Consider the following 27,980-nt stretch of genomic DNA (forward strand, 5'->3'; position numbering starts at 1 on the left):
GGAGGGCACTGACATTTGGGGAGTGAACCAGCAGGTGGAAGTTCCAGGTCTCTGCCTGAGAACAGAGAAGGGGACGCAGTCTGACAGGGAATCAGGTGGCTCTGCCGAGGGGCTCAGGGCAAGACCAAAGTGGTTCTCAGACGCAGCCTTCCCAGCACCCCGCTGCCCCCAGCCCGCCTCTCCAGCTTTCCCCACAGCCCACGTGGCCCCGGTGTTTGCTGAGTGACCGAGAGGCGTGCGGTGCTGGCCGGGGTGCGGGTGCCGGCTGTCTCCCCACTGCACCCAGGGAGCAGGGTCCGACCAGAGAAACGCCGTCTGCTAGAGTGGTTTTCGCTGGCTTTTTTGCGTCTTTATCAAAAGCCTTATTTTTAAAGGTTAATCTCCAAATTATCAAGGGGGAAAAAAAAAGACCTTCGGTTCTTAAAAACAAGAAAGGCAGAAAATACTTTATTCCAAAAGACATGTTTAAAGGCTGTTTGCAAAGGAAAGAGACGAGCTGGGCCTACATCAGACACTGCGATTTCTGGGTCTTCTGCCTCCCAGGCCGGCGCTCCAGCCAGCCTCTGCAGGTGTGCCCAGGGCTCCGCCCACGACACTGGGCCCACTCGTTCCCTGTGGGGGCTTCTCCACGCTGCCAAGTCAGACGGTGGGAGCGGCCGCTCGGGGCTGGCGCGCACTACCGGCCCCACACGGAACCCCCGTCCAAGCCAGTGTCCCAGCAGCAAGCCTGCGGTGTGGCCGCCGAGCAGGGGCGGCTGAGTAGGAGGAAAGCCGCAGCCCCGAGCCAGCCTGGCCCGAGGCAGCCGCAGGGAGCGGAAGGCCCCGAGCACCACCTGTCAGGTCACCTCTGGCCTCCCTAAGACCACTGTCTCGGGCTGCACGTGACGCCGGAAGCCGTCCCAGGTCCCCCAGAGAGCAGAGCCGTGCGGAGTCTCCTCACCCTTGCTGGGGCACGGCTGCCCCGATCCTCCGTGGCTGGCATGGAAGACCCGCGGCTGCTGACCCGGAGCTCAGGACCAGGCAGGAGACTCAGACGAACGACTTGGCCAGAGTCACCGTGTGATCCACACCGCAGGCCACGGCCACGGGCTCCCCAGGCATCGTCACCTGAAACACAAGGCCCCATGCGTGTGAGGGGGAACGGCTGGGACACAGGCAGGCTGCGCGTCGGCCCTGCCCGCTCTGCCTCTTTGCAGGCGACCCCCGGATGTGGGGACGCTCGCACCTTGCCTAGCTGGTAAGGGATCACGCCAGCTCGCTGCAACCAACGCAGCCCGTGCTGCGGAGCAGGGCTCGGAGCAGTGGGCGTGTCTGGAACATGGCCCGGCACAGACTCGGCTCCCTGCCTGCAACACGGGAGCCTGGCCTTTCCCAGGGTCGCCGCCATGGCTCCCTGGAGTGGCTCAAGAAGCCTTTCTGCTTCCCGCCTTGTGGGCGTGGTTTGGGACCTGGGCCCGCAGTGGCTTCAGTCACTTTCCCTGGTGACCCCAGGCTGACCCTGGAGGCTGTGTCCAAGGTCACGACCGGCCTCGGGGAGGACAGCAGGGCCTGGCCGCAAAGCTGATGATGACAGCATGTCCCCGAGGGAGACCCAACCCTCAGGGCAGCTTCGCGGCACTGTGGTGCAGCGGGTTAAGTCACCGCCTGTGACGCCGGCATCCCATATGGGTTCCAGTCTGAGTCCTGGCTGCTCCGCTTTGGATCCAGCTCCCTGCTATGTGCCTAGGAAAGCCGTGGATAATGGCCATCTTCTTCATCTTTTTTTTTTTTTTTAAAGATTTGTTTATGGGGGCCAGTTCAAGTCCCGGCTGCTCTACTTCCGATCCAGCTCTCTGCTGTGGGCTGGGAAAGCAGTGGAAGATGAACCAAGTCCTTGGGCCCCTGCACCTGCGTGGGAGACCCAGAAGAAGCTTCTGGCTCTGGATCAGTTCAGCTCCGGTTGTTGCAGCCATTTGGGGAGCGAACCAGCAAATGGAAGACCTCTGTCTCTCTGTCTCTCTTTACCTCTCCTTCTCTCTGTGTAACTCTGCCTTTCAAATAAATAAATAAATCTTAAAAAAAAAAAAAAAAAAAGGTGATTTATTTGAAAGGCAGAGTCACAGAGAGGGAGAGAGGTCTCCTCAGTGGCCACAGTAGCTGGGGCTGGGCCAGGCTGAAGTCAGGAGCCGGGAGCTCCACCCGGGCCGCCTCCCAGGGTGCACATCAGCAGGAGGCTACAGTGAACAGTGGCGCCGGACTGGCCCCGAGGCACCTGCTGAGGGCATGGGCACCCAGTACCCTCCCCGGAGACTCTTTTTTGATCGGCTTTTCCTTGTCCTTGGAGAGGTGCAGGTGCAGGTCCCGTGAGGACCCCAGGGAAGCCCACACGTGGCTCACCCTCAGACCCCGGCCAGGACGCCGACGCCTGCTCTACTGCCCAGACCGGAATCCGGCACTTGGACAGTGGGGAGGGGCCCTGTAGCCCGTGGCAGGTGCTAAGCACCCCTGGGCGGGGGGGGGGGGGGGGGGGCAACGCCTTAGCCAGACAGCACAGACCATCAGGGCTGCCAGAACCGAGCACGCTGTCCTCCCGTGGCCCCAGGCAACCGCCCTCGGCAGTGGCTCAGCAAACAGCGCAAAGCCGCCCAAGGCCGGGGGCAGACAGGAAAACGTGCCGCCTCCAGGTAACCAGGCGTGGATGGGCTCTTAGCAACCCGCCCAGGCCATTAGGAGTGCCTGGTGCCCTTTCCCACACAGGTGCCCTCTCCTCGCTAATCTGCAGCCCCGGGCGCCCCGTGCTCGCTCCCGCGTGCGCCGGCAGAGTAACCCACCCGGCCCGGGCTTCCTGGCCAGGATGCGATCCCGAGGCTGCAGCTCCTCCACCCCCAGCCAGCGGCGAGCAGGCTCTGCACTGAGTCCCGGAGCAGGCCGCCCTGGGTTCCCGCTCTCAGCAGCCTGAACGGCAGCACAGTCGGCTCAGGATCACCTGCCTCCACCAAGGCGCGCTTCCCTGGTAAACGCCCACCAGGTGGAAGGCAGGGCCGCATCTGCGCCACGGCCGGGCTGCCCCTCATCTCCTCCGGGCGACAGGCAGCGAGCCTGTCTTCTCTCCCGCGGCCCGCCCGGCCCCGCCTTACCCTCCACGGGAAATACTGGTCCTCCAGGCGGCCGATGCCCAGGCACCCTCGGACGTTCTTGCCCCACACAAACAGTTCCCCCTTGTCTGCAAAGAAAAGAGGGCAGTGGCTTGGCGGCGGCGAGGGGGAGAGCGGGTGTCCGGGGTACGGCCGTGAGTACAGCCTTCCAGGTCCAGGCACGCACGGAGCCCGCCGTCCAACCTGCCAGGCACAGATGCGCTCCCGGGACGGGGAAGGCGAGACTTCGACACTGTCCTCATACAGTGCAAGCCCAGGACGTGTGCTGCCCAGCCCCGCTGGGCACACAGAGCCAGGACCATGGGGGGCACTTGGCTCGCCCAGGGGTGCCCCCACCCACAGTGGCAGCCACACTCTGCCCTCCCCAAACCCTGGCTCTGCCCTGCCAGTGCCGAGTGGGACGATCCGTCTTCGGCGGTTTGGGTTTCCTTGCCGCAGGCCCTGCAGTCACGTTGGCGGGGTTCCCGGGGCCTGTTTGTGCCAAGCCCACGTCTGTGCTGGGAGCCCTCTAGAGACAGGACAACAACTGGACACACATGGTCCGTGACCCCACGGCACTTGACCTAGTCCCAGAGCTAGAGAAGACTAAATGATGGAACCAGTAAGCCGTGTGCACAAACTGTAAAATGTGCCCCGAAGAGAAAGGGCGGGGCAGCCCAAGAGGCTCGCCCGGGAGACCAGGCTGGGGCTCTGAGATGCCTGGCTCCAGGGAGGGGTCCGGGGGGCTCCAGGTCAGACTCCCGCCTGCTGCAGCTCAGGTACCCCTTGGCAGATTCTCCCGCTCAGCACCCACTGTCTGGGGTGTGGCAAGTAGGGGGATCAACTGGGCTGCCTTCATGGGGAGCCCTGTCTGTCACGAGGGTCACAGCCCCTCTGGTCTGACCCAGCTCACATCGGTCAGAAAGGACAGCAGCCCCCAGCCACATGGACCAGCTCTGTCCGCAGGCGTCCGTCTGCACGTGCCAGGCACACACGCAGGGGACACCCACAGCTGGGGCTCCTACCCCGAGGGACGGTCCCTTGCACTGAAGGGGTGGGTGTTGGGGCTTGGCGGGCATCGAGGCAGGGACTGCGAGGTGTGAGGCAGAGAGCAGACTCCACTCGCGTCAGACTCTCCACGTGCACTTTCAAATTCTGACTGCGCATGGTTCAGCCTTTTAGAACAATCTGGAAAAGCAGGTATTTGTTGTGCTCAGAATTAGTGCATAGGACTCTCATTGGTTAAATCAAAATCGCTGTGACAGTGCACAGTGGGGTGGGCATGAGGCTGCCTGGCACTGCCTGCTTGGAGTCCTGGCTGCTCCACTCCCAATCCAGCTTCCTGCTAATGCGCACCCTGAGAGGCAGAGGCGACGGCTCAGCACCCGGGTCTCCGTCACCCACATGGGAGACCTGGATTGAGCTCCAGGCTCCTGTCTTTGGTCTGGTCCAGCCCAGGCTGTTACGAGCATTTGGGGAGTGAATCAGTAGATGAAAAAACTCTCTCTCTCTGTGTCTCTCTCATTCTTTACCTTTCAAATAAAATGAAAATAAATAATAAACCAAAAAGGCCACAAGACCCAGACTCATCTGCAAATGACAACAGCGAGCCTGGCTGGGCAGTGGCCATCATGGCTGCCCCCAGCGCTCCTCTGCAGGGAGACAGAGAAAACTCCGCAGTCCATGCCGCAGCCAGCGCGCACTCAGGGCCCTGAAATCTGCAACTCGGCCAAGAGCTGAAGGGTGGACGGGGCGACCAGCGCTGTGGCGCGGTAGGGTAAGCTTCTGCCTGTGGTGCCAGCATCCCATATAGGTGCTGGTTCGAGTCCCGGCTGCTCCACTTCCGATCCAGCTCTCTGCTACGGCCTGGGAAAGCAGTAGAAGATGGCCCAAGTCCTTGGGTCCCTGCACCCACGTGGGAGACCAGGAAGAATCTCCTGGCTTCAGATCGACCCAGTTCCGACCATTGTGGTCCTTTGGGGTGTGAACCAGTGACTCGAAGACCTCTCTCTCTGTCTCTCCCCATCTCTCTAATTCTGCATTTCAAATAAATAAATAAATCTTGGCCGGCGCCGTGGCTCACTAGGCTAATCCTCCGCCTAGCGGCGCCGGCACACCGGGTTCTAGTCCCGGTTGGGGCGCCGGATTCTGTCCCGGTTGCCCCTCTTCCAGGCCAGCTCTCTGCTGTGGCCAGGGAGTGCAGTAGAGGATGGCCCAAGTGCTTGGGCCCTGCACCCCATGGGAGACCAGGAAAAGCACCTGGCTCCTGGCTCCTGCCATTGGATCAGCGCGGTGTGCCGGCTGCAGTGCGCCGGCCGCGGCGGCCATTGGAGGGTGAACCAACAACAAAGGAAGACCTTTCTCTCTGTCTCTCTCTCTCACTGACCACTCTGCCTGTCAAAAAAAAAAATAAATAAATAAAAAATAATAAATAAATAAATAAATCTTTAAAAAGAAGGGTGAGCGGGTCCCTGGTCGGGAGGCGGTCATCTGGTAGTCTCCATGTGAGAACAAGCCCGGGCAGCACGAACGCGGGCGACCCCAACTGTCCAGGAAGAAACGGGGTCCTCACCATGGGCTGAAAAGACGTCTCCACTGGTTTACTTGAGGATCACAAAGTGAAGTGAACGGGTCAGTTCCACTGTCGGGCCAGCCTGAGCCGGCGGGAACTGTGGCCGACCCCGAGAGCGTGCGCGCGGGGCATCACTGCAGGAACCGCGGATTTCACGGCTCTGGAATTCGGCGAGCCCCAGACAAGGCCTCCAAGTCGGCTCCTCTCTGGTCTCGCCTCCCCCAGCACTCTGGAGGAGCCGCAGATTCACCCCCACAAACCACAGCGTGGGCTGATAAACCCACCCCGGCCAGCCCACGTTCCCGGGTCAGAGCAGGGTCTTGGCTGGGCCGAGGAATGGGGCTGAGCTCCGCACGCCCGCGGGCTTCCTCCAGTTCCCTGCTGTCCGCCCCCTTCCCCTCCCACCAGCCCGTGCCCTCTCGAGAAAATTCACTTTCACGTCCGCCGAACCGCAAACCAAAGGAACGGAGGACAAAATTCCAGGATGAGAGAGAGACGCGTGGTGTACAGCCTCCCTCGCAGCAGGCCCGGGACTGGCCACCCTCCCGAACGACCCACTCCGCGGGGCGGGCCACGGTCCGGCCAGGCTGGGGTACTTACTGGTGAGAGCAGCAAAGTGGCTGAGTCCACAGCGGACCTGGGAGATCCGGACTTCAGGGCTGAACTCCGTCAGGCCGAAGAGGGTGGGAGGGATCATTTCTGGAAGAGCGGTTTCCACCAGGTTGGGTCCTTTCCCAAGAATTCCATAGCCCCAGACAAACACACGTCCTTCTCCTGTGTCACGGCACAAGCAACGGTCAGGAAGTCACACACCAGGCGGGGCCCCTCCCCAGAATCCAAACTGCGCCCCTGCGTGCAGGACGTGCGCGTGGCCCTTGCTTTCTCCTCTCTGGGCAAAAATAGGCAGAGACTTAAAATAATTCTCCACCCCCTGCTTAGGTGCTTGCCTGGGGAGTAGGCCCAGCCAGCTGCCTGATCTCGCAACACCTGGAGGGTGGGGACACGGTCCATAGAGGCCCCCTAGAAGCCCACGTCAACAGAGGACCTGAAGACAGCTCCCCCTGCTGGCAGCTCCAGGGTTCACACTGATCAGAACACGCCAAGTTCACAAACACTTCGGGCCAGTTTTTTGGTTCTGAAAGTTTACTCCTCATCAGTGGTGCGAGACGCCTCATGCCAGGGGCGGGGGCCGTGTTGTCTAAGCTCGCGGGCTCTGCTCCCAGCTGCCTTTTACTTGCTGGCTGGAGACGGCAGAGCCAGGGTGTCTGGCCCCAGCGGCGACGGGAGGGAAGGATGTGGTTCACGCCCCACTCCGGGGATCTGCTCTGCGGTGACCCGGGCCCTGTGGGTTCTGGGCTATCATCACCGTGGCAGGAATCTGACCCTCGCCCGTCCAACCAGCTCTTCCCGGGCCAGGCCCCTTCCCAGGCCGAAGTCCAGAGCCTGGAAGCCCAGCGGACATCAATCCCTCCCCTCTCCGATCCTCCTGCCGCTTCCCCACGAGCCGCTGGGATGAGGGCCTCACCGTTCACCACAGCACAGCCCGTGCCGCCACACGCGGCCTGTTCCACCTTCCCCACTCCCGAGAAGGGCAGGCGCCGGGGGACATTGACCTGAACAGAGAGAGGGCAGGCACCGTTAGAAATCACACCCGTGGGGGCCGGGGGGCGGGTCAGAAATCACACCCGTGGGGGCCGGGGGGCGGGTCAGAAATCACACCCGTGGGGGCCGGAGGGCCGGGGGGCGGGTCAGAAATCACACCCGTGGGGGCCGGGGGGCCGGTCAGAAATCACACCCGTGGGGGCCGGGGGGCGGGTCAGAAATCACACCCGTGGGGGCCGGGGGGCGGGTCAGAAATCACACCCGTGGGGGCCGGGGGGCGGGTCAGAAATCACACCCGTGGGGGCCGGGGGGCGGGTCAGAGATCACACCCGTGGGGGCCGGGGGGCGGGTCAGATCACACCCGTGGGGGCCGGGGGACGGGTCAGAGATCACACCCGTGGGGGCCGGGGGGCGGGTCAGAGATCACACCCGTGGGGGCCGGGGGGCGGGTCAGAAATCACACCCGTGGGGGCCGGGGGGCGGGTCGTGCTGCAGTTCATTTGTTCGCAGCACAGAGACTGCCTGAACATCCCGCACAGGCCAAGCGTGGCAACCCCTGGGGACACAGTGGGGTGCAAACGGGATCTGGTTCCCACCACAAAGAGCTCTGGTCTTGGGGCTGGCCGATCCAGCTCCCTGCTCATGTGCCCGGGAAAGCAGCGGAAGATGGCCAGAGTCCTTGGGCCCCTGCACCCGCGTGGGAGGCCCGAAGGAAACTTCTGGCTCCTGGCTTCGGTCTGGTGCAGCTCTGGCTGTTGTGGCCATTCAGGGTGTGAACCAGCAGATGGAAGACCTCTCTCTGTCTCTCCCTCTCTCTCTGTAACTCTATCTCTCAAATAAATAAATAAAATTTTAAAAAACCACACCAGAAGACGGCCTGGGAGACAGAGAGCCTGAGCGGGTGTGCAGGGTAGGAGGCTCCAGGCCGCCCTGCGCCTTGAAAGAGAAGCAGGCGCCCATGCAGCAGGGGAGGAGGGGAGGGCACAGCCCACGGAGGCGCTGAGAGACGTCAGGGCGGCCGAGGCGGGGGTGAGGAGGTGGTGGTTCAAGGAGACAGTGGGGACACAGGAGGCCCGATCACCCCAATGTCACGGTCCGCAGTAAGGATCTGGCCCTGCTAAGCAGATGGGAGGGCAGGAAGGGGCCCAGGCAGAGCAGAGGCGGGACCGCTGGAGCAGCACAGGTGGACGTGGGGACCCTGGGGCACGCACTGAACATGCAGTGCTCAGAATCCACCAGACAGAAATGTCAAGGGCATCTAGGGCTGTCTGGGACCACAGAGACAGATGCTGGAGAGCGATTACAGAGACGGTCACCAAAGCCCCAGTGGCAAACCTCTCCAAGGGGGACCCGGGGAGGAGGAGAGCCAAGTGCAGGCCCCAAGGCGCACCGGGAGCCCACCTGCGCGCACAGGCTGAGAACCGAGCTCAGACGTGCAGAGGACAAGAGAGTGGCTCCCAGGGGCTGCAGGGGCTGTGAGCCGGGGGTGCGGCTGGGAAGCCGGAGTTACTTCTCACGCTGTACAGCACAGTGGGACAACCGTGGCTAACAACGCCCTGTGCATTTCAGATCAGCTGGCAGAGAGGACTGTGAATGCTCCCAATACAAAGAAACAGGAACTCTGTGAGGTGATGGACACACGCCCATCACACGCTGTACACCTGCTCCCAAATACCACGGGGAGCCGGTGGAGTTGGGGACAGTGGGTGAGGCCGCCGCTGGCGACACCAGCGACCCATACTGGAGAGCAGGTTCAGGTCCCAGTTGTTCCAGCTCCGATCCAGCTCCCTGCTAATGCACCTGGGAAGGCAGCAGAGGATGGCCAGGTGCTTGGGTCCCTGCACCCACGTGGGAGATCCACACAGAGTTCCAGGCTCCTGGCTTCCCTGGCCCAGCCCTGGCTGTTGCAGGCATTTGGAGTGAACCAGTGGATGCAAGATCTCTGTCACTGTGCCTTTGAGATAAATAAACAAACCTCTTTAAACATGTTAAAAAGAAAAAAACAAGCATCACGCTGTGCCTGATAAGCATGTACAAGTAAATATGCACAATTACCATGCGTCAATTAAAAACGTAAAGAAAACGAGGTGTCGAGACCAAGGTCCGTGACAAAGGGGCAGCTGCGGGGGTTAAAGGCAGCGGCTCCCCACAAAGACAGGCGCCGTGGTCAGCACAGGGGTGGCTGCGAGGTCCAGAAAGAGAGAGGGCAGCGGGCCCCAGACGGTCCTCCTGTCCCAGCGCAGAGGCACTGGCTCCTCCAGGAAAAGCCACCAGCAAGCTGGTGTGGGGCAAAGCCCAGCGGGATGGAGACCAGGAAACAAACACAGGCAGGAGACACGGCTCGTGCAAAGCCTGGCCCGGCTGGCGAGGCAGAGAGACAGCGAGGGCAGGGAGAGGAAGCAGGCCGGTCAGGTGCAGAGCCAGTGGCAAGGAGCCAGCCCCCAGGGAGCAGGCCCAGCAGAGGGAGCGGGGTCTCCTTCTGTGTCTGAGAGGTGGGCTGACAGACAGGTGCCCACTGTGGTTCACTCCCTAAACACCTGCCTTGGCTGGGAGCCGAGAATGCAACGCAGGTCTCCCATGTGTGCGCCAGGAAGCCAACGACTTGAGCCATCAGTGCTGCCTCCCATTTTGCAACGGCAGAAACCTGGGGTCAGGAGTCAGAGCCAGGCATCAACCCCAGGTAGTCCAATGCGGGCTGTGGGCGTCTTCACCGTTAGCCTACACAGCAGCTCCCGGGAGTGAGGCTTCCGGGAAGCAGTGAGGAGATGGAACTCAGGGCAAAGGGAAAAGCATCAGTTTCCAGAGCAAGGCCCTCTGTGCGCTACAGAAGGGAACACGCCTGGGGCTGGCGCAGGGGCAGACACGGGCAGGTGCGTGGGATCCACGTTGGGGACTGAGGGCCTTCCCGCCCCCTGCATTTCCATCCAGCCACCACGGGCCATCTCCCGACAGCTCGGTCGTCGGCTCCATGGCAGTGACAACTGCAGGACAGCAGCGCCTGAGTGGACTGGGGGCAGTCGGGGGCCTGCCCAGCTAGAAGACGCTGGCCCGGGGGAAGCTGGGCAGCCGCGGCTGGCTCCGAGACCCCACCGCGTGGCACTTCCACGGTGTCTCTCCCGCTGCGCTCTGCACAGTGCCCTGGGCAGATACTGGGGCGGCCCAGTAAACCCCCTCCCCTCCCCACTGCCGCCACCGATAGGGTGAGGTTCGGGCCACAGTCAAAACTTGATATTGAGTCAATTTTAAAAATTTAAAAAAAAAATCAAAAATCATGATTGTGCAGGCTGCTTGTAAGAGGGCCCCGGAGGCTCCCGGCCCCCGGCTACTCACACCCCTGCATGGCCCCCAAACCCAGCCAGGCCCAGGGACTGGCTCCCAGTAAAGAGAACCCAGCACCCGCAAGGGGTTCACTTCCAAGACTAAATGATGAACCACAGGCATCTGTCTTCCTGGCACCCTCCCGCCTTCCCGCTGCCTCGCTCCGAGGAAGCCAACGGCATGCTGAGAGCTGGCCCGTGGTGAGGGCCTGGCCACAGCTATTGGGTGGCCGGCTGCCAGCGAGAGCCGTGCCTCAGTCCAACAGTCCACGAGGGCCTGCGCGCTGCCAACACCACTGAGCAGGCCTGGAAGCAGCTCCTTCCCCGCTGAACCTGAACATGACTGCGGCCTTGGAGACTCGGCACCCAGACCCGAACGCACCCTCCAGACTTCCGACCCACAGGAACCGTGGCGTAAACGTGGGTTACTCTGCCCCACGACATTTTGGAGTCGTTTGATTGGCAGCAACAAGCAAGAACAAGGTGACACTGGATCCGCCGCCCACAGGAGAGGCCACAGGGGACGTGTTGCTTTCAGGAAGAGCCGGCCCTCTTCACAGCACCTCCTCCGCTGTTTATCTTAGACAGACAAGGAAACATCTAAATAACCACCCTCTCGCGGGGCAGGGGAGGAGCGTCTGGGTGCAGGTCCTGGCTTTGTGGCTGAGCCCAGCCTCCTGCGAACACTCAGCCTGGGAGGACTTGGGTCCCTGTCACCTACATGGGAGACCCGGATGGAGTTCTCAGCTCCCAGCTTTGCTCGGGCCCAGCCCCTGCTATTGCGGGCGTTTGGGGAACGAGCCACAGGAGGGACTTCTCTGTCTCTCTCTCTCCCTCGCTGCCTCTCCAAACAAATATCAAAGCGTTACAGTGAAAAACAAGTTTTAAATAAATAAGTACCCCTGCTCTCTTCTTTGCTCTGGCCGCTGGCGAGCTCACAGCTAAATTTGCAACCATGACGGCCGCTGTGCCAGATCACAAGGAAAGCTTTGTTTTGTTCCATCTTTTTGGCTGATCCTTAGTTTCTTTTTGTATCGATTTCTGTCTGGACTGATATGTACTTAAAATCCTTCTGCGGGTTATCGGAAATGTGGTAATATTACAGAATGTAAACGGCTTCCTACAAGGCCCTGCTCTTTGAGACGCACCTGCAAGTCAGGGATGGAACAGGACGGCTCAGACCTGCTTCAGAACAGCCTGCCTCACTGTAACTCTTTCAAATAAATAAAATAAATCTTTTTAAAATTTTTTTTTTATTTTAAAAACTTCATTTCTTTTCATCTTATGTGACAGACTGGCAGAGAGATATACAGAGATCTTCCTTGTGCTGTTCACTCCCCAGATGCCCAGAACAGCCAGGGCTGGGCCAGGCCAAAGTCAGACACCTGGAACTCAACCTGGGCTGCCCTTGGGGGCGGCAGGGACCCAAGGACTTGAGCCATGACCTGTGCCTCCCCGGGTGCGCATGAGCAGGAAGCTGGACTGGAAGCAGAGGGGCCAGGACTCAAACCCAGGCTCTGTGATGGAGGATGCACCCCAAGTGACAACTGCGACACTGCACCAAGTGCCCACCCTGCCATCTCAATTTTTAAAAATGGGCCCTTGGGCCGGCGCCGCAGCTCACTAGGCTAATCCTCCACCTGCAGTGCCGGCACACTGGGTTCTAGTCCTGGTTGGGGTGCCAGTTCTGTCCTGGTTGCTCCTCTTCCAGTCCAGCTCTCTGCTGTGGCCCAGGAGGGCAGTGGAGGCCCTGCACCCGCATGGGAGACCAGGAGGAAGCGCCTGGCTCCTGGCTTCGGATCGGCACAGTGCTCCGGCCGCAGCGGCCATTTGGGGGGTGAACCAATGGAAGAAAGACCTTTCTCTCTGTCTCTGTCTCTCTCTCACTGTCTAACTCTGCCTGTCAAAAAACAAACAAACAAAAAATGGGCCCTTAGTTTGGTAACTGCCGAGTGTGGGTGATGGTTAGAGAGAAATTACTTCTACAACAATCTGTGTCACGCTTCGATTTGCAACGTTCCTTAATAAGACTAAAAATCCTGTATTGCTAGTGGCTCCCTCAGTGAGGCGGCGGCAGACGTGGGGAGGCGCCACAGGCAGGGCCTCCGTGAGCAGCAGGCTCGCCACCAGGTGCTTTCGGCACGCTTGTTGCCCTGCACCGCAGGACGCACGGCGGCACCATGCAGACTCAGCAAGCGGCCTCATGGCTCTTCCGTAGAAGCCAGCCAGCCCAGACACAGCCAACCTCCACGGGGCCATCTCCGAGGGCGGATGACAAGGGCTTTCCAAGCGAACGAAGCTTCTGCCCAACCAGCACCCTACACCACAACCCGGCAAACGGCCCCTTCCGAATGTATCTACTGCTCTGTATCCAAGGCCGCCCGGCCCGAGCGGGGGTGACCCCTACCTGTGTGGAGTCAGTGACAGAGGCCAGCTGCCGGTACTCGGAGTTCCCCCAGCCAAAGACACCCCCGTCGGCGGACACGGCCAGGCAGCAGTCGCCGTAGGTGGCGACTTGGACGACGTGCACTCCGGCGAGGTCTCCTCCCAGCTTGGTGGGGGTGCTGGTGATGTTATAGTGGCCGAGACCTAGTGCAGGAAGACACTTCTCACTGCTCGGATCTTGGAACCACTCTCGCAAAGCCTTCCTGGGGGCCAGGCACCGTGCTGAGCTCGTAACGGGCAGCAGCTGCAAAATCCTACTCCGCTCCTCTGCCTGCCCACCTGACTCCACCCTCCGGAACGGGACTGTAGAATACGCGTTTCCTAAACCCCTGGAGCCGCTCAGGTCACAGGCCAGGGAGGACCTCTGGCAGGTGGAACGTCTCTCCCAGCCCTAAAAGCCGTGACTTGAAGCCGGCCCCCATGAACAGGGAACAGAGGACAACAGCTCCCACCCAAGGACATGTGCTAAAGTCTGCAGGGCCCTGGGGGTGATCCCCACGCAGCAGCCACAGTGCAACAGGCCGTGGACCCGGGCTCTAGAGCGGGACTCCCCAGAGGGGGCCGCAGCAGCGTCACGTTGGTAGCGTTCCCTCAGCAACACCATAAGCAAATCCTAGTCCTCTCCGGAGGAGAGACGGCCACCCTGGGTCCCTGGGGCTTCCACAAATTTAATTCAGCAAGAGATCCGCTCACGACTGAAACTGACTAAACACTGGTGGAAAGAAGCCATTAGGAGGCGGAGTCACACCTCCAGCCCGGGGGCTCTGGAGCCCCTCACCTGGTGGCCAGCGCTCCCCGCGGTGCTCTCTGGGGTCATTTCTGGGGGAGCCGCGCATGCGGGGAATGGAACAGCAGTGCCCCCAACCCCAGGGTTTATGACACAGGCCGAGCCCCCACACCATCCCGGCCGGCTGCCAGAGACACTACCTGTTTGCCCGTCGGCGCCCCATCCACAGGAATACACTTCTCCTCGATCTGTCACAAACAGACTATGATCCTGGCCACAGGCGACCTGGCAGACAAACACAGGAGAGGCTGACGGGAACCAAGACCCAGCACCGCTACGCCACCCCCACCCCCCAGCGCCAGGAGGGCGGGGTCCACGTGGGCCACCCACCCCGCCCCCACGTCGTCTTCCTTCTGAACCCACCACTCCCAGCTTTCACCTCCCACTCTACAAGGGCCCCGGCCCTAGGGGCAGCCCCAGCCACCGCACTCGCTCCGACCCTGAGGCGCCACTGCCTGCACCGCACGGCACTGGGCTCCTGCCCACCCCCGCTTCTCCGGGGCCTGCACTGCGGTCTCCGAGGTCTGTCTCCGGCCCTCTCCTCCTCATCCACCCTTCCCTGGGACACTGCATCGGTTCCTGGGCCTTACCTGTCACCCTACACTCTCACCTCCAGGCTCAGCAACTCCGGGGAGTTCCAAGCTTCTAAGGGAAAGTGCCACTTATTGTACATGAACTATGCCAGGGACTGTGCTAAGTCAGTACCTGCGACCACCCAGGCAGAAAGGCAACCTGAAAGAAGCTTGGAGACCTGCCCCAAGTCACTCAGGCAGTAAGTGGAGGGCCGGGAACTTGAACTCAAAACAAGGTGACCCGGAAGCTGTGAAAGAGGCCCTACACGCAGGGCCGGTGCTGTGGCATGGCTGGTTAAGCCATTACTTGTGATGTCTGCACCCCATATCAGAGTGCCCTGGCTGCTCCACTTCCAGATAATAAATACATCTTTAAAAAAATTCTGTGCAACTAAAGATATTTCATAAAATCTCCCTGACAAATTCGCCACCATCCCACGCAACTTCCAACCCTGCAGAAGCACCCGAGGGTAGGCCGAGCGGCTCTCCAACCACGGCTCTCACCTGGACCACCTGCCCATCGAAGTCCTGCAGCCGATGCACTTTGTGACTTTCACTGCCATCGGGAGCGAGGTGGGGAAAAGCAAGTACATGGCTGTGGTAAGCGCTGTGCGGTATTGGACCCCGCCCTGTGTCCGCCAGCTGGTGGTCAGCAGCCCTCCCCCCTACACACACACACATACACACACACACACACACACACACGGTAAATGTTAGAGCCACTCTCAAGGTCAGATACGAGGCAGAGTTAGGCCTGGCCATGAAAACAAGGAAAAACCCTGGGTGACTTTAATATGCAGCCGGAGTTGAGACAGAGATTGATGCAGGGAACTACAGAGAAAGGGTTGACAGGACAGAAACATGTTTAAAGTGGCCCTGGAAGCCGGCGCCGCGGCTCACTAGGCTAATCCTCCGCCTTGCGGCGCCGGCACACCGGGTTCTAGTCCCGGTCGGGGCGCTGGATTCTGTTCCAGTTGCCCCTCTTCCAGGCGAGCTCTCTGCTGTGGCCAGGAAGTGCAGTGGAGGATGGCCCAGGTGCTTGGGCCCTGCACCCCATGGGAGACCAGGATAAGTACCTGGCTCCTGCCATCGGATCAGCGCGGTGCACCGGCCGCAGCGTGCCGGCCGCGGCGGCCATTGGAGGGTGAACCAATGGCAAAGGAAGACCTTTCTCTCTGTCTCTCTCTCTCTCACTATCCACTCTGCCTGTCAAAATAAATAAATAAATAAATAAATAAAAAATAAAGTGGCCCTGGAGCTGTGGAATAGCGGGTAAAGCTGCTGCCTGCGATGCCAGCATCCCACATGGGTGCCGGTTCAAGACGTGGCTGCTCCACTTCTGATCCAGCTCCCTGCTGGTATGCCTAGGAAAGCAGCAGAAGAGGAGCCAAGTCCTTGGGCCCTGCGTCTCCTATCAGAGTGCCGGTGCCAGTCCTGGCTGCTCTGCTTCCTGTCCAGCTACCATACGCCTGGGAGAGCAGTGGATGTTGCCCCAAGTACTTGGGTCCCTGCCACCCACGTGGGAGACCAGTGGAGTTCCAGGCTCCTGGCTTCAGCTTGGCCCACTCCTGGTCACTGCAGCTATTTGCAGAGTGAACCAACAGATGGAACATATTTCTGTCTGTCTCTGTCTCTCTCTCTCTCTCTGTACCTTTCAAAGAAATAAGTAGGTCTTAAAAAAAAAAAAAAAACTCATAAAAATTCGTTCTGAGAAGCGCCCCCTCCCAAGCCAGGCTCACCCACCCCCCAGTACCAGGCCTGCCACAGCTCTCGGGCGCTCACCACAGCAGTCGCTGGAGGAGCGGCCAGTGCCTCGCACCACCTGAGCAGGGCAGTGGTCTGGAAGCTCACCTGTAAACTTCGTCTTCCACCACCTTTCTTCCGCACTGCCCGTAGGAGTTGTTTCCCAAGCTGAAGACTGAAGGATAAACACCAGCAGCCACTCAGTCAGTTCTGTACGCTCATGGGTTCTCAGGGAGGATGTCGGCGCGGGGACCCGGGGTGCGGGGAGCCTTCAAAAGCAGCCCAGTCTGACTGCTCACCCTAGCTGGCCCCCGGCGTCTGTGGACACACGCACGAGGGTGTCGGGCCACGCCTGCCTCCTCTCCAGGCCCTGGCTCCGCCCCGCCGCTGCCCACACTGCCGCGGAGCTGCCCTTGATGCCAAATCCACTCTTGTGACAGCCCCTACGCACTTCCTCTCCTAGCACGGGCACGTCCCCAGGCACTCTGGCCTTTCCCTGGAAAAGATGCCAGGGCCCTGGCCTCTGACAGCCCCTGCTACAGGAACAGGACTTGGCCAACCGGCTTCTTCTGGTACCGCCAGACAACGCCGCCTGTCGTGCAGAGGAACACCCGCGATTTGCCGAGAACCATGGAGCTGCAGGACGTGGGGGCTGGCACGCTCCCACCGACCCAGCTCTTCTGAGCAAGCCAAGGGGTGTGCCCAGGGGACGTGCAAGTTCATTCATCGGACGTGGCTCAGCTAAATGAGCCCCAGGACCCAACAGCAAGGACGCGGCCCCTCCCTCCGCCTAGCTCCCAGGGGGCACCCACCTCCTTCCCTGTCCGTCAGCACCAGCGAGTGAGCTCTGCCACACGACACCTGCAGCACCCGGGTCTCCTGAGGTCTGTCCAGGGGCAGTGGGACGGGCGAGGGCTCCAGAACGTACTCGTAGCCCCTGGCTGGACAACCCCCACCAGGGTCAGTAACAACACACATGGAGAACCTCAGCGTTTCTAACGTTAGGGGCCAAACTGCCCAGCCCCCCAGCACGTGTCCCTTGGGGGAGTCAGGTCAAAATGACTCACTCAAAGCCCACTAACCACATGGCCTTAGTCTTAGGTATCTCTTTACATGTCGATTAATACCATTTAAATGTTTAAATTGTTTATTTCGTTTATCTGCATTTTCTTTGAAAGGCAGAGAGACAGATGGAGAGAGAGCTTCCATCCATCCAGTGGTTCCCTCCCCCAAATACCTGTAACAGCCAGGGCTGGGCCAGGCCAGTCAGGAGCCCAGAACTCGATCCAGGCATCCAGGTGACTGGCATGGGCCATCATCTGCTGTCTTCCAGCAGGTGCATTAGCAAGAAGTTGGACGGCAAGTGGAACAGCTCTGATACAGGCTGCCAGCATTGCAAGCCACCTGCTATGCCACAAGGCTGGCCACTACAACCGTTCTTTAAACTCCTAAAGAGTGGCTCCCGGGGCCGGCGCCGTGGCTCACTTGGTTAATCTTCAGCCTGCGGCACCAGCATCCCATATGGGCACCGGGTTCTAATCCCAGTTGCTCCTCTTCCAGTCCAGCTCTCTGCTGTGGCCCGGGAGGGCAGTGGAGGATGGCCCAAGTGCTTGGGCCCCTTCACCCACATGGGAGACCAGGAAGAGGCACCTGGCTCCTGGCTTCAGATCAGCACAGTGCCGGCCGCAGCGGCCACTGGGGAGTGAACCAACGGAAGACCTTTCTCTCTGTCTCTGTCTCTCTGTCTCTGTCTCTCTCTCTCTCACTGTCTATAACTCTAGCTGTCTGATAAAAATAAAAAATAAAGAAAGTGGAACAGCTGGGACCTCAACTGGCACTCTGACATAGGCTGCCAGCATTGCAAGCCACCTGCTATGCCACAAGGCTGGCCACTACAACCGTTCTTTAAACTCCTGAAGAGTGGCTTCCATGACCAACTGCTTTAGCACTGACCCCCAAGGGCCTGGGAGGCAGTAACCAGCTAACCTAACATTTAAAGGGGTTCTGTGGCACTGTGGCGTAGTGGGTAAAGCCGCCACCTGCAGAGCCAGCATCCCATATGGGCACCGGTTCGTGTCCCGGCTGCTCCACTTCCAATCCAGCTCTCTGCTATGGCCTGGGAAACAGAAGAAGATGTCCCAAGTCCTTGGGCCTCTGCATGCTCATGGGAGACCTGAAGAAGCTCCTGGCTCCTGGCTTCAGATCGGCACAGCTCCGGCCGTTGCAGGCAATTGGGAGTGAACCAGCAGATGGAAGACCTGTTTCTCTCTCTTTCTGCCTATCCTTCTCTCTGTGTGTAATTCTGACTTTCAAATAAATAAATCAATCTTTATAAAAATAAAGGGCTTCTGGCTCTAGATCCAACTAACAACTGACAGGCACACAGAGGGAGGGGCGCATGGGAAATGACACCACAGGGATGATGAAGTCTGCAAACCCCAGAGCAGGAAATTCTACAGGATAGGGAAATGAAGACTTCAACAAGTACGTTTCAACAACAACAACAACAACAAAGATTAAAACAGGCTTAAAAACTTGCAAAAATCTCAGCACCCAATCACATCTGGATCTTATGTGTATCTTGATTTAAGTCAATTTTTCAAAATTTAAAAAACCTCATGACACTTCTAAGACAATTAGCAATCTGAACACTGCCTATCTGATGATACTGAGGGATTAAATCATTAATTTTAGGTGTGATGACGATAGCATGGTTACTCTTTTCTAAAAAAGTCTTTTTTCAGATATGCAGTGAATTATTTCTGAGAAAATTAATGCTGAAATTTGCTTCACATTTCTTGAGAGGTAGAGAGAAGAAATGAATAAAACGAGGGTACATTGTGGCACAGTGGGTTAAGCTGCCGCCTACGGCACCAGCATCCCACATGGGTGCCAGCCATTCAAGTCCCAGTTGCTCCACTTCTGCTCCAGCTCCCTGCTAATATTCCTGCAAAAGCAGCAGAGAATGGCCCAAGAGCCTGGGCCCCTGCACCCACGTGGGAGACCAGGTAGATGCTCCTGCTCCTGGCTTCCGCCTGGCTCAGCCCCAGCCATTGCGACCATTTGGTGGGTGAACCAGCAGGTGGAAGATCTCTCTCTCTCTCTCTCTGTAACTCTGCATTTCAAAATAAATAAATAGATAATGAATACAATAAAACAAGACAAGCACAAGGAGGCAAAGGCAACTCCTGCAGCTGCGGACAGCCTGGGATGCGCTACACAGTTCTGTGCTCTTCCGTGTGTGTCTAAAAGTGCCGCTAACAGGAGGTACCAGAGGGCGCTTCCCGGGGTTCACGGGAAGGGCAGGAGTTGGCACAGTGGCTGAGCGGCTGCTTGGGATGCCTGCGTCCCCTATCTCAGTGGCCGGGTTCATTCAAGTCCCACCTGTTCTGCTTCCAATCTGGCTTCCTGCTATGTGCACCTGGCAGGCCGGGGACTTCGGTCCCTGCCACCCACATGGAAGACCTGGACTGAGTTCCAGGCATCTCTGGCTCCAGCCTGGGTTGAAGGCGTCTGGGGAGTGAACCAGCAGATGGAAGATCCCCTTTCTCTCTCTTTCTGCCTTTGAAATAAACTAATGAAGTTTTAAAATACTGTTAAAGCTTGTGAAAAAATGAAACTAGCCTATTTTAGAGCAAAAAAAAAAACGTTGAAATCCATGCAGTTTTGTCATAGCATGCATTTTTCATTAACTTGTTGAAGACTCCTTTGTGTGTGGATTTCAAACATTTTTTGCATCAAAATACACTTTAAATTCCATTTTCCACAAACCTTCTGAGGTATTTTCATATTTAACAAATGTAATGTAGCATCTTACAGCTAATAAACACTTTAATACTGACTTATCAAAGACACTTCTGATATAAAATTAAGTGAAAAAAGCAGAAAACAAAAACATGTTCTATGACGAAAATTATATTAAAAATAGATTTGCATATGAACAGGAACACAGGGAAAAAAACAAGAAAGATATGTTGAATATATACTCCCAATAACCTTGTCCCCTATGGTTATTATTATTATATCGTTTGGCCAACGTCTACTTGCAAACAAGTGTCATTTTAACTTCTGCCTAATATGTTTATAATCCAAGTTGCAAATATCCAGAACAACCCTCCCTTCACTGCAAGGGGATCTTTTCTCCCACAGACCTTACTCTAGGCTGTACAGTATTACAGGCCGCCACTGAGCTAGAAAAGAAAGCACAGCTCTTTTTGGGCCAAAAAAATGAACACCTAGGGGCTGGCCTCGTGGTGCTGTGGGCTGAAGCCGCTGCTTGTGACAATGGCCTTCCACATCAGAGCGCCGGTTCAAGCCCTGGATGCTCCGCTTGCGATCCAGCTCCCTGCTAAAGAGCCTGGGAAAGCAGCGGGAGATGGCCCAAGGACCTTGGGCCCCTGCCACTGACAAGGGAGACCAGGATGGAGTTCTGGCTCCTGGCTTCCGCCTGGCCCGGCCCGGCCCGGCCCTGACTGCTGTGGCCATTTGGGGAGTGAGGCGGTACATGACGGATCTCTCCCTGTCTCTCCCTCTCTCTGCCACTCCGCCTTCCAAATAAATAAATAAATAAATAAATAAGAATAATTAAAGGAATGCTTTCACTTGTCTGCATATGCCAGTCCTTTTGCCTCAAGCAAAAGAGACTGAAAAAAATAGACTGAAAACAACAACTGGCCCCAGATGGCTCTAAACAACACCCCCCACTGCCTCCGCGCGCGCGGCCAGGGCCAAAGCTCACTTTGATCTCTGCGGCTCCTCTGAAATCCCAGCTGAGAGTCCTTGTTGAGTCCCATCCCCCAGACTTTGGTGACGTCCTTGGTTGTGGAGGACAGCAAGGTGAATCCGTAGCCGCAGGCAGCAGACGAAATCTGAAAGGGAGGTTCCCGAAACGCATTAATGGGCCTGCGAGCATTTACTGCGTGTCTGGATCTAAAAGATCGGTTTATTATTTTGAAAGGCAGAGTGGCAGAGACAGACAGGGAGAGACAGAGATCTTCCACCTGCTGGTTCACTCCCCAAAAGGCTGCAACAGCCAGGGCTGGGCCAGGCTGAACGCAGGATCCAGGAGCTCCATCCTGGGCTCCCACATGGGTGGCAGGGACACGAGCACTTGGTTCATCTGCCTTCCTGGGTCCATCAGCTGGGAACCGGACAGGAAGCAGAGCAGCCATGCTGGCCTCAACTCATTTAGTCTAAAAAAAAAAAAACTCACCTTACGAACCAGGTACAGGTTGAGCAATCCTAATCCAAAATGCTCCGAAATTGGGAATTCGAAGAGTGCCAATGTGATGGCCAAAGCATTTTGGCTTTTGGAACACTTTAGATTTCTGGATTAGGGATGCTCAACTCGTAAAGTCTGTGCAAATATTCCCAAATTCGAAAAACTCTGAAACAGGCAACACCTCTGGTCCCAAGCCTCTCGGATAAGGGACATTCAGCCTGCACTCCTGCCCCCTCACCGGGCCGTGGACGGCTGCCCGAGGCCAACCCTGGCCGCTCCCGCTCCCTCACAGCAGTGTGACCCACACAGACGACCTCACCTCTCTGTTTCCCCCTGGGAAATGCAGATGCTGTCGGTGACGGTGTCTCTCTCACTGGGTCATCGGAAACACTAAACGACTTTATTTATTTATTTTTTTGACAGGCAGAGTGGACAGTGAGAGAGAGAGACAGAGAGAAAGGTCTTCCTTTGCCGTTGGTTCACCCTCCAATGGCCGCCGCGGCCGGCGCACTGCGGCCGGTGCACCGCGCTGATCCGATGGCAGGAGCCAGGAGCCAGGTGCTTTTCCTGGTCTCCCATGGGGTGCAGGGCCCAAGCACTTGGGCCATCCTCCACTGCACTCCCTGGCCACAGCAGAGAGCTGGCCTGGAAGAGGGGCAACCGGGACAGAATCCGGCGCCCCGACCGGGACTAGAACCCGGTGTGCCGGCGCCGCTAGGCGGAGGATTAGCCTAGTGAGCCGCGGCGCCAGTCCGGAAACACTAAATGACTTTATACAATGAAAACCCTTACAATACTATCCATGGGGGCCGGCACTGTGGTGCAGCGGGTTAAGCCACCACCTGGGAGGCCAGCATGCCCTATCAGTGCCTGGCATCGAGTCCCAGCTACCCCACTTCAAATCTAGCTTCTTGCGCCTGGGAGTCAGTGTTATGATGGCCCAAGGACTTGGGTCCTTGCCACCTGTCTTAGAGACCTGGAGTTCCTGGCCCAGCCCCAGCTGCTGGGGACATTTAGGGAAATGAACCAGCAGATCAAAAAATCTCTGTCACTCTTCCAAATAAATAACCTTCTTTTTTCTTTTTTTTCATAACCTTCTTTGAAAAGGATGGAAAATGCACACATTACTGCTGGTGGTGTGACAGTACCTGGCAGAGGAGCCACCTGAGGCTCTGGAGTTACATCCCTTGCCTGATAAGCCGCCCAGGCAGTGGGATTCGAGTAGGCACACCCTTCACCCTGGTGCTACACTGCCCAAGCCAGTCCCATGCAGAGGAGGGACCACCCTACAGCTACAGTGAGCTCCCTCTGACTTCCTGTCTGGCCATGCGACACCCCTCACGCACCTGCCCACCACGGGGACGCCCTCACCACGGTCAACCAATGCCACTGCCATGTCCCCCGAGCCTCTGTAACTGAGAGTCACGTGACATTATTTTAGCCCATCTCGGGTATCTTGTTACACTAACAAAAAATGGACCAATGCTTCTCCATGAGGAAGCATCAGTCAAAACGCCTCAGCTGGGGCCGGCGCTGTGGTGTGGTAGGTGAAGCCTCCACCTGCTGTGCCGGCATCCCACATGGGCGCCGGTTCATGTCCTGGCTACTCCACTTCACCTCCAGCTCCCTGCTGATGGCCTGGGAAAACAGTGGAAGATTGTCCAAGTGCTTGGGCCCCTGCACCCACGTGGGAGACCCAGAAGAAGCTCCTGCCTCCTGGCTTTGGCCTGGCTCAGCCCCAGCTGTTGCAGCCATCTGGGTATGAACCAGCAGATGGAAGACCTCTCTCTCTCTGTCTCTCTCCTTCTCGCTCTGTGACTCTGCCTTTCAAACAAACGAACTAAATCTTAAAACAAAACAAAACCACCTTTGGAACAGTGTTGGGTACAGCGGGTTAAGCTGCCACCTGCAGTGCCAACATCCCACATCAGAGCACCAGTTCGAGTCCCGGCTGTTCTGTTTCCAATGCAGCTCCCTGCTGATGCCCCTGGGAAAGCAGGGGAAGATGGCCCAAGTGCTTGGACCCCTGCACCCACGTAGGAGACCCAGATGGAGCTCCTGGCTCCTGGCTAGGGCCTGGTCCAGATCTAGCTGTTGTGGCCATGTAGGGCATGAGCCAGCAAACAGGAGACCTCTGTCTCTCTTTCTCTGTTGCTCTGCTTTTCAATCAAATAAATCTTTAAAAAAAAAAAAAAAAAAAAAAAAAAAAAAAAAAAAAACACCGTAGTTCTCCAGCCTCCGAGAGCACCCACACCTCTCCGTCAGGCTCCGGCTCCACAGAATGAGCTGCGGGGAGGGCGGAGATGGCCTGAAAATCACACCCTATGCTCACTCCCACTGCTGGGTGATGCCCACTTATTGAACATTCAACAAATATTTGGTGAGCACACACTGTACCACTAAACCTGCCCATCCGTGAAAAAGCCGTGCAGGCTGCCTGAACCACCATAGGGTCACGTGCCGGGAGCACTTCCAACCGTGACAGCGTGACTGATGAGGAAAGCACACCTCTCCCCCAACAAAGGCGAGAAGAAAACTGGGAAAATGGGCAAAATCCAAACAACCCCTTCAGGGCTCTGAAAAAAAAAAAATCAGTCCAAGGCAAATAAACTGAGAGATAAGAAGAGCAAGCACCTGTCTCGCAGCCCAGCTCGTCAGCAAAGACCCCAGCTCTCTCTCTATTTACTCAGGAAGGCAGAGACGGGAGCTCCTGTGCGCTGGTTCATTCCTCACATGTCTGTAAGGCTGACCTGGGCCAGGCTGCAGCCAGGAGCGGAGAACTCCACGTGAGTCTCCCATGTGGGTGGCAAAAAGCCAAGCGCTTGAACCATCACCTGCCCCCACCCGGGGCAGCCATGAGCAGGAAGTTGCAATTGGGAGAGGAGCCAGGACTTGAGCCCCAGCACGGGACAGGGGATGCAGGCGTCGCCACCATCTTTGCACAGACATCTCACAAGGAAGGAGCTGGCTGTGAGAGCCGTCAGCGTGGCTGCTGGAATGGACAGAGAGAACTTGTGTCCAGCAGCAGACAGACACGAAAAGCCGTCCCGATGAGGTTGGGAGGCGACACAGCCCAACGCGACACTTCACAGGAAGATCTCAGAAGCCAGTGATCCATGGGGCTCTCCACGCATCCACGGACAAATGGACAGGGGAGAGGCTGGCGCTGTGGTGTAGCAGGCTAAGCCTCTGCCTGCAGTGCCGGCATCCCACATGGACGCCGGTTCATGTCCTGGCTACTCCACTTCCAATCCAGCTCTCTGCTATGGCCTGGGAAAACAGTAGAAGATGACACAGTCCTTGGGCCCCTGCACCCATGTGGGAGACCCAGAAGAAGCTCCTGACTCCTGGCTTTGGATTCTCACAGCTCCTGCCGTTGTGGCTATTTGGGGAGCGAACCAGCAGATGGAAGACTTCTCTCTCTGCCTCTCTGTGTAACTCTGATCTTCAAATAAATAAATCAGGCCAGCGCCACAGCTCAACAGGCTAATCCTCCGCCTTGCGGCGCCGGCACACCAGGTTCTAGTCCCGGTCAGGGCGCCGGATTCTGTCCCGGTTGCCCCTCTTCCAGGCCAGCTCTCTGCTGTGGCCAGGGAGTGCAGTGGAGGATGGCCCAAATCCTTGGGCCCTGCACCCCATGGGAGACCAGGATAAGTACCTGGCTCCTGCCATCAGATCAGCGCGGTGCGCTGGCTGCAGCGCGCCAGCCACGGCAGCCATTGGAGGGTGAACCAACGGCAAAGGAAGACCTTTCTCTCTGTCTCTCTCACTGTCCACTCTGCCTGTCAAAAAAAATAATAAATAAATAAATCTTTTTTTTTAAAAATGGACTGGGGATACCAGAGCACCCTGTAGAAAGCAAAGCTAAGGCAGACTGAAGAACTCTGTCTCTGTTTATTTATTTTAGGTTTATTTTTATTTTAAAAGCAGAAACAGACAGACAGATGTTCCATCTGCTGGTTCACTTCCCAAATGGCTGCAACAGCCTGGGCTGGGCCAGGATGAAGCCAGAAGCATGGAAATTCAGATGAGTGGCAGGGAACCGATACCTGGGCCATCACCCGCTTTTCCCCAGGGTGCGCACTAGCAGGTAGCTGAGCTGGAAGCGGAGCAGGGTCTCAAACCCAGGCCCTCCAATGTGGGATGCACGTGACCCAGGCAGCATCTTCATCACCGCGCCAAATGCTGTTCCCAGTGAAAACAATTTTTTTTTTTTTTTTAAAGAACAGGTCACGGGGCCGGTGCCGTGGCGCAGTGGGTTAACACCCTGGCCTGAAGTGCCGGCATCCCATATGGGTGCTGGTTTGAGACCCGGCTGCTCTACTTCCTGTCCAGCTCTCTGCTATGGCCTGGGAAAGCAGTAGAAGATGGCCCAAATCCTTGGGCCCCTGCACCTACGTGGGAGACCCAGACAAAGCTCCTGGTTCCTGGCTTTGGATTGGCGCAGCTCCGGCTGTTGCAGCCAATTGGGGAGTGAACCAGCGGATGGAAGACCTCTCTCTCTCTTTTGCCTCTCCTCTCTCTGTGTAACTCTGACTTTCAAGTAAAATAAATAAATCTTAAAAAAAAAAAAAAAAAGGACAGGTCAGACACTGAGGCACAGTGGGTCAGGCCACAGCTAGGAACACCCACATCCAATACTGGAGCGCCAGGAGAGACGGAAGGGAAACAGGAAAGAAGGAAAGAAGGGGCAAGCAGAACACAGCCCAAGTTGGAGGACTTACAGTTCCCAACGTCAGAACCTATTACAAAGCCTGTAACAAGACAGAGCCACTGCGGCATAAGGACAGATGACAGATCAATGGAACAAGACCGAGAACTTGGGGACCGGCACTGTAGCTCAGTGGGTTAACACCCTGGCCTGAAGCGCTGGCATCCCATACGGGCAGTGGTTCTAGTCCCAGCTGCTCCTCTTCCGACCAGCTCTCTCCTGTGGCCTGGGAAAGCAGTGGAAGATGGCCCAAGTCCTTGGGCCCCTGCAGCCGTATGGGAGACCCAGAAGAGGTTCCTGGCTCCTGGCTTAGGATCAGTGCAGTTCAGGCCATTGCAGCCAACTGGGGAGTGAACCAGCAGATGGAAGACCTCTCGACCTCTCTCTCTCTCTTTCTCTCTGATCCAGCTTCCTGTCAATGCACTTGGGAAAGCAGCAGCAAATGGCCCACGTGGGAGACCCGGATGCAATTCCTGGCTCCCAGCTTCAGCCTGGCCCAGCCCTGGCCATTGCAGCCATTTTGGGGAGTGAACAGCAAGTGGAAGCTGTCTGCCGCTGTCACTCTGCTTTTCCAGTAACTAAATAACTCTTTGAAAAAAGAGGCAAAAACATAACATCCAGAACTTAAATCCTGCTTCTCTGATATCCCCTTTTCTTTTTCAAGATTTATTTTATTTATTTGAAAGGCAGAGTTACAGAGAGATCTTCCATCCTCTGGTTCACTGCCCAAGAGCCAGGAGCTTCTCCCGAGTCTCCCACAGGGGTGCAGGGGCCCAAGGACTTGGGCTGTCTTCTACTGCTTTCCCAGGCCATAGCAGAGAGCTGGATCGGAAGAGGAGCAGCCAGGACTCGAACCTACATCCAGATGGGACGCCGGCACAGCACTCTTTTCAATCAAAAGACCACTTGCAGTCCTTGGCGGAGACATCAGAAGACACACTGGACAAGTCTGCTTCCTCCTCATTCCCCATCAAGACTCCCGCGATTACCCCAGACCAGAACAGACCCTGGACACCCATGCCTGCTCCCCGGGGCTGCCATCCTTGGCAGCCACCTGTCCAAACTGGGCATCCCCCACAGCGACCCGGGGTGACCAGGCGGCATGCCCGGGTCTCTCCCACGCCTCTCTCTTTCCCGCCACTGCCTGAGCCAGCACTTCCTTTGGGGCTGTCCATCCACGCCAACCAGCTTTCTGAGTTTTCCTCTGCCGCACTCGGGCTGGCCCCGAGTGCGAGTCCTGGCCTTCGACTCTGAGCGTCCCTTTCCTTCCGTCTTACGGGGTGCTGAGCGCCGACGCCAGCCCCACACAGCACCCAGCCGCCCCGAGGGCCAGCTCGACGGTCGTCCGGCCCGGGACGCTGCCCACTCGGCGCCGCCGGCCTCCCCCAGGGCCGACCGCGGACGGAAAGGAAGGAGGGGGCGGCCGCGGCTCGCACCTTTTGGTCCAGCTCCAGACGGTAGGGCACGGGCTGGATCCTGCGGCGCGGCCGGGAGCCGGCGCGGGGCTCGGGCCCGGCGCTGGGCAGCACGAAGCTGGGCACGCCCAGCGCTCCCGAGTAGCTGAAGCCCCACACGAAGATGCGGTGGGCGCGCGCCGCACGCTCGCCGGCGTACTGCAACACGGGCGCGTCCGCCTCGGCCTCGGCCGCCTCGCGCCGACTCCGCGACCGTCCGGCCGCCCTCCAGGGCCCGCGCCCGAGCCCGAGCCCGGGTCCCCTCAGCCGGAGCCCCAGCCGAGCCCCGGCTGCCAGCGCCGCCAGCGCCATCCTCGGCTTCACGCCTCAGCCGCTCCTGGGCGCCGCCATCTTGTGTAACCTTTCACCTCCCGCGGCGACGGAAGTGGCGGCGGTCATGTTTACTCCTGGCTGAAGGCAAAGGCGCTGAGGGCACATGGTTG

At 58.0% G+C, this 27,980-nt stretch overlaps 1 protein-coding gene across 3 annotated transcripts; it reads right to left on the reverse strand.

Annotated features, from left to right (window-relative positions):
- Positions 1-417: 417 nt before the first annotated feature.
- Positions 418-27,904, reverse strand: RCC1L (RCC1 like). Of its 3 annotated transcripts, none has more exons than XM_002721954.5 (11): positions 27,520-27,902; positions 20,890-21,019; positions 16,964-17,092; positions 16,260-16,326; positions 14,913-14,964; positions 13,977-14,061; positions 13,012-13,193; positions 7,211-7,298; positions 6,286-6,459; positions 3,117-3,202; positions 418-1,107 (listed from the first exon to the last, which is right to left on the reverse strand). In XM_002721954.5, the coding sequence occupies exons 1-11, from the start codon at positions 27,847-27,849 to the stop codon at positions 1,030-1,032; spliced, it is 1,401 nt and encodes a 466-aa protein (XP_002722000.3). In that variant the 5' UTR covers positions 27,850-27,902; the 3' UTR covers positions 418-1,029. The 3 variants fall into 3 exon arrangements, with proteins under 3 accessions (XP_002722000.3, XP_051691425.2, XP_051691424.2); XM_051835465.2 differs by lacking the exon at positions 27,520-27,902 and adding an exon at positions 21,152-21,173; XM_051835464.2 differs by lacking the exon at positions 16,964-17,092 and having other exon boundaries at positions 27,520-27,904.
- Positions 27,905-27,980: the final 76 nt, after the last annotated feature.

The sequence above is a fragment of the Oryctolagus cuniculus genome, chromosome 19, assembly GCF_964237555.1.
Source record: "Oryctolagus cuniculus chromosome 19, mOryCun1.1, whole genome shotgun sequence".
In the NCBI taxonomy this organism is placed as follows: Eukaryota; Metazoa; Chordata; class Mammalia; order Lagomorpha; family Leporidae; genus Oryctolagus; species Oryctolagus cuniculus.

Coding starts and splice junctions, on each gene's coding strand:
- RCC1L (XM_002721954.5), bottom strand. CDS start 27,849: ATGGCGCTGGCGGCGCTGGCAGCCGGGGCTCGGCTGGGGCTCCGGCTG. Junction 17,093..20,889: donor GAGGAGCCGCAGAGATCAAA/GTGAGCTTTGGC, acceptor GGGGTTGTCCAG/CCAGGGGCTACGAGTACGTT. Junction 3,203..6,285: donor CCACTTTGCTGCTCTCACCA/GTAAGTACCCCA, acceptor TTTTCTTTGCAG/ACAAGGGGGAACTGTTTGTG.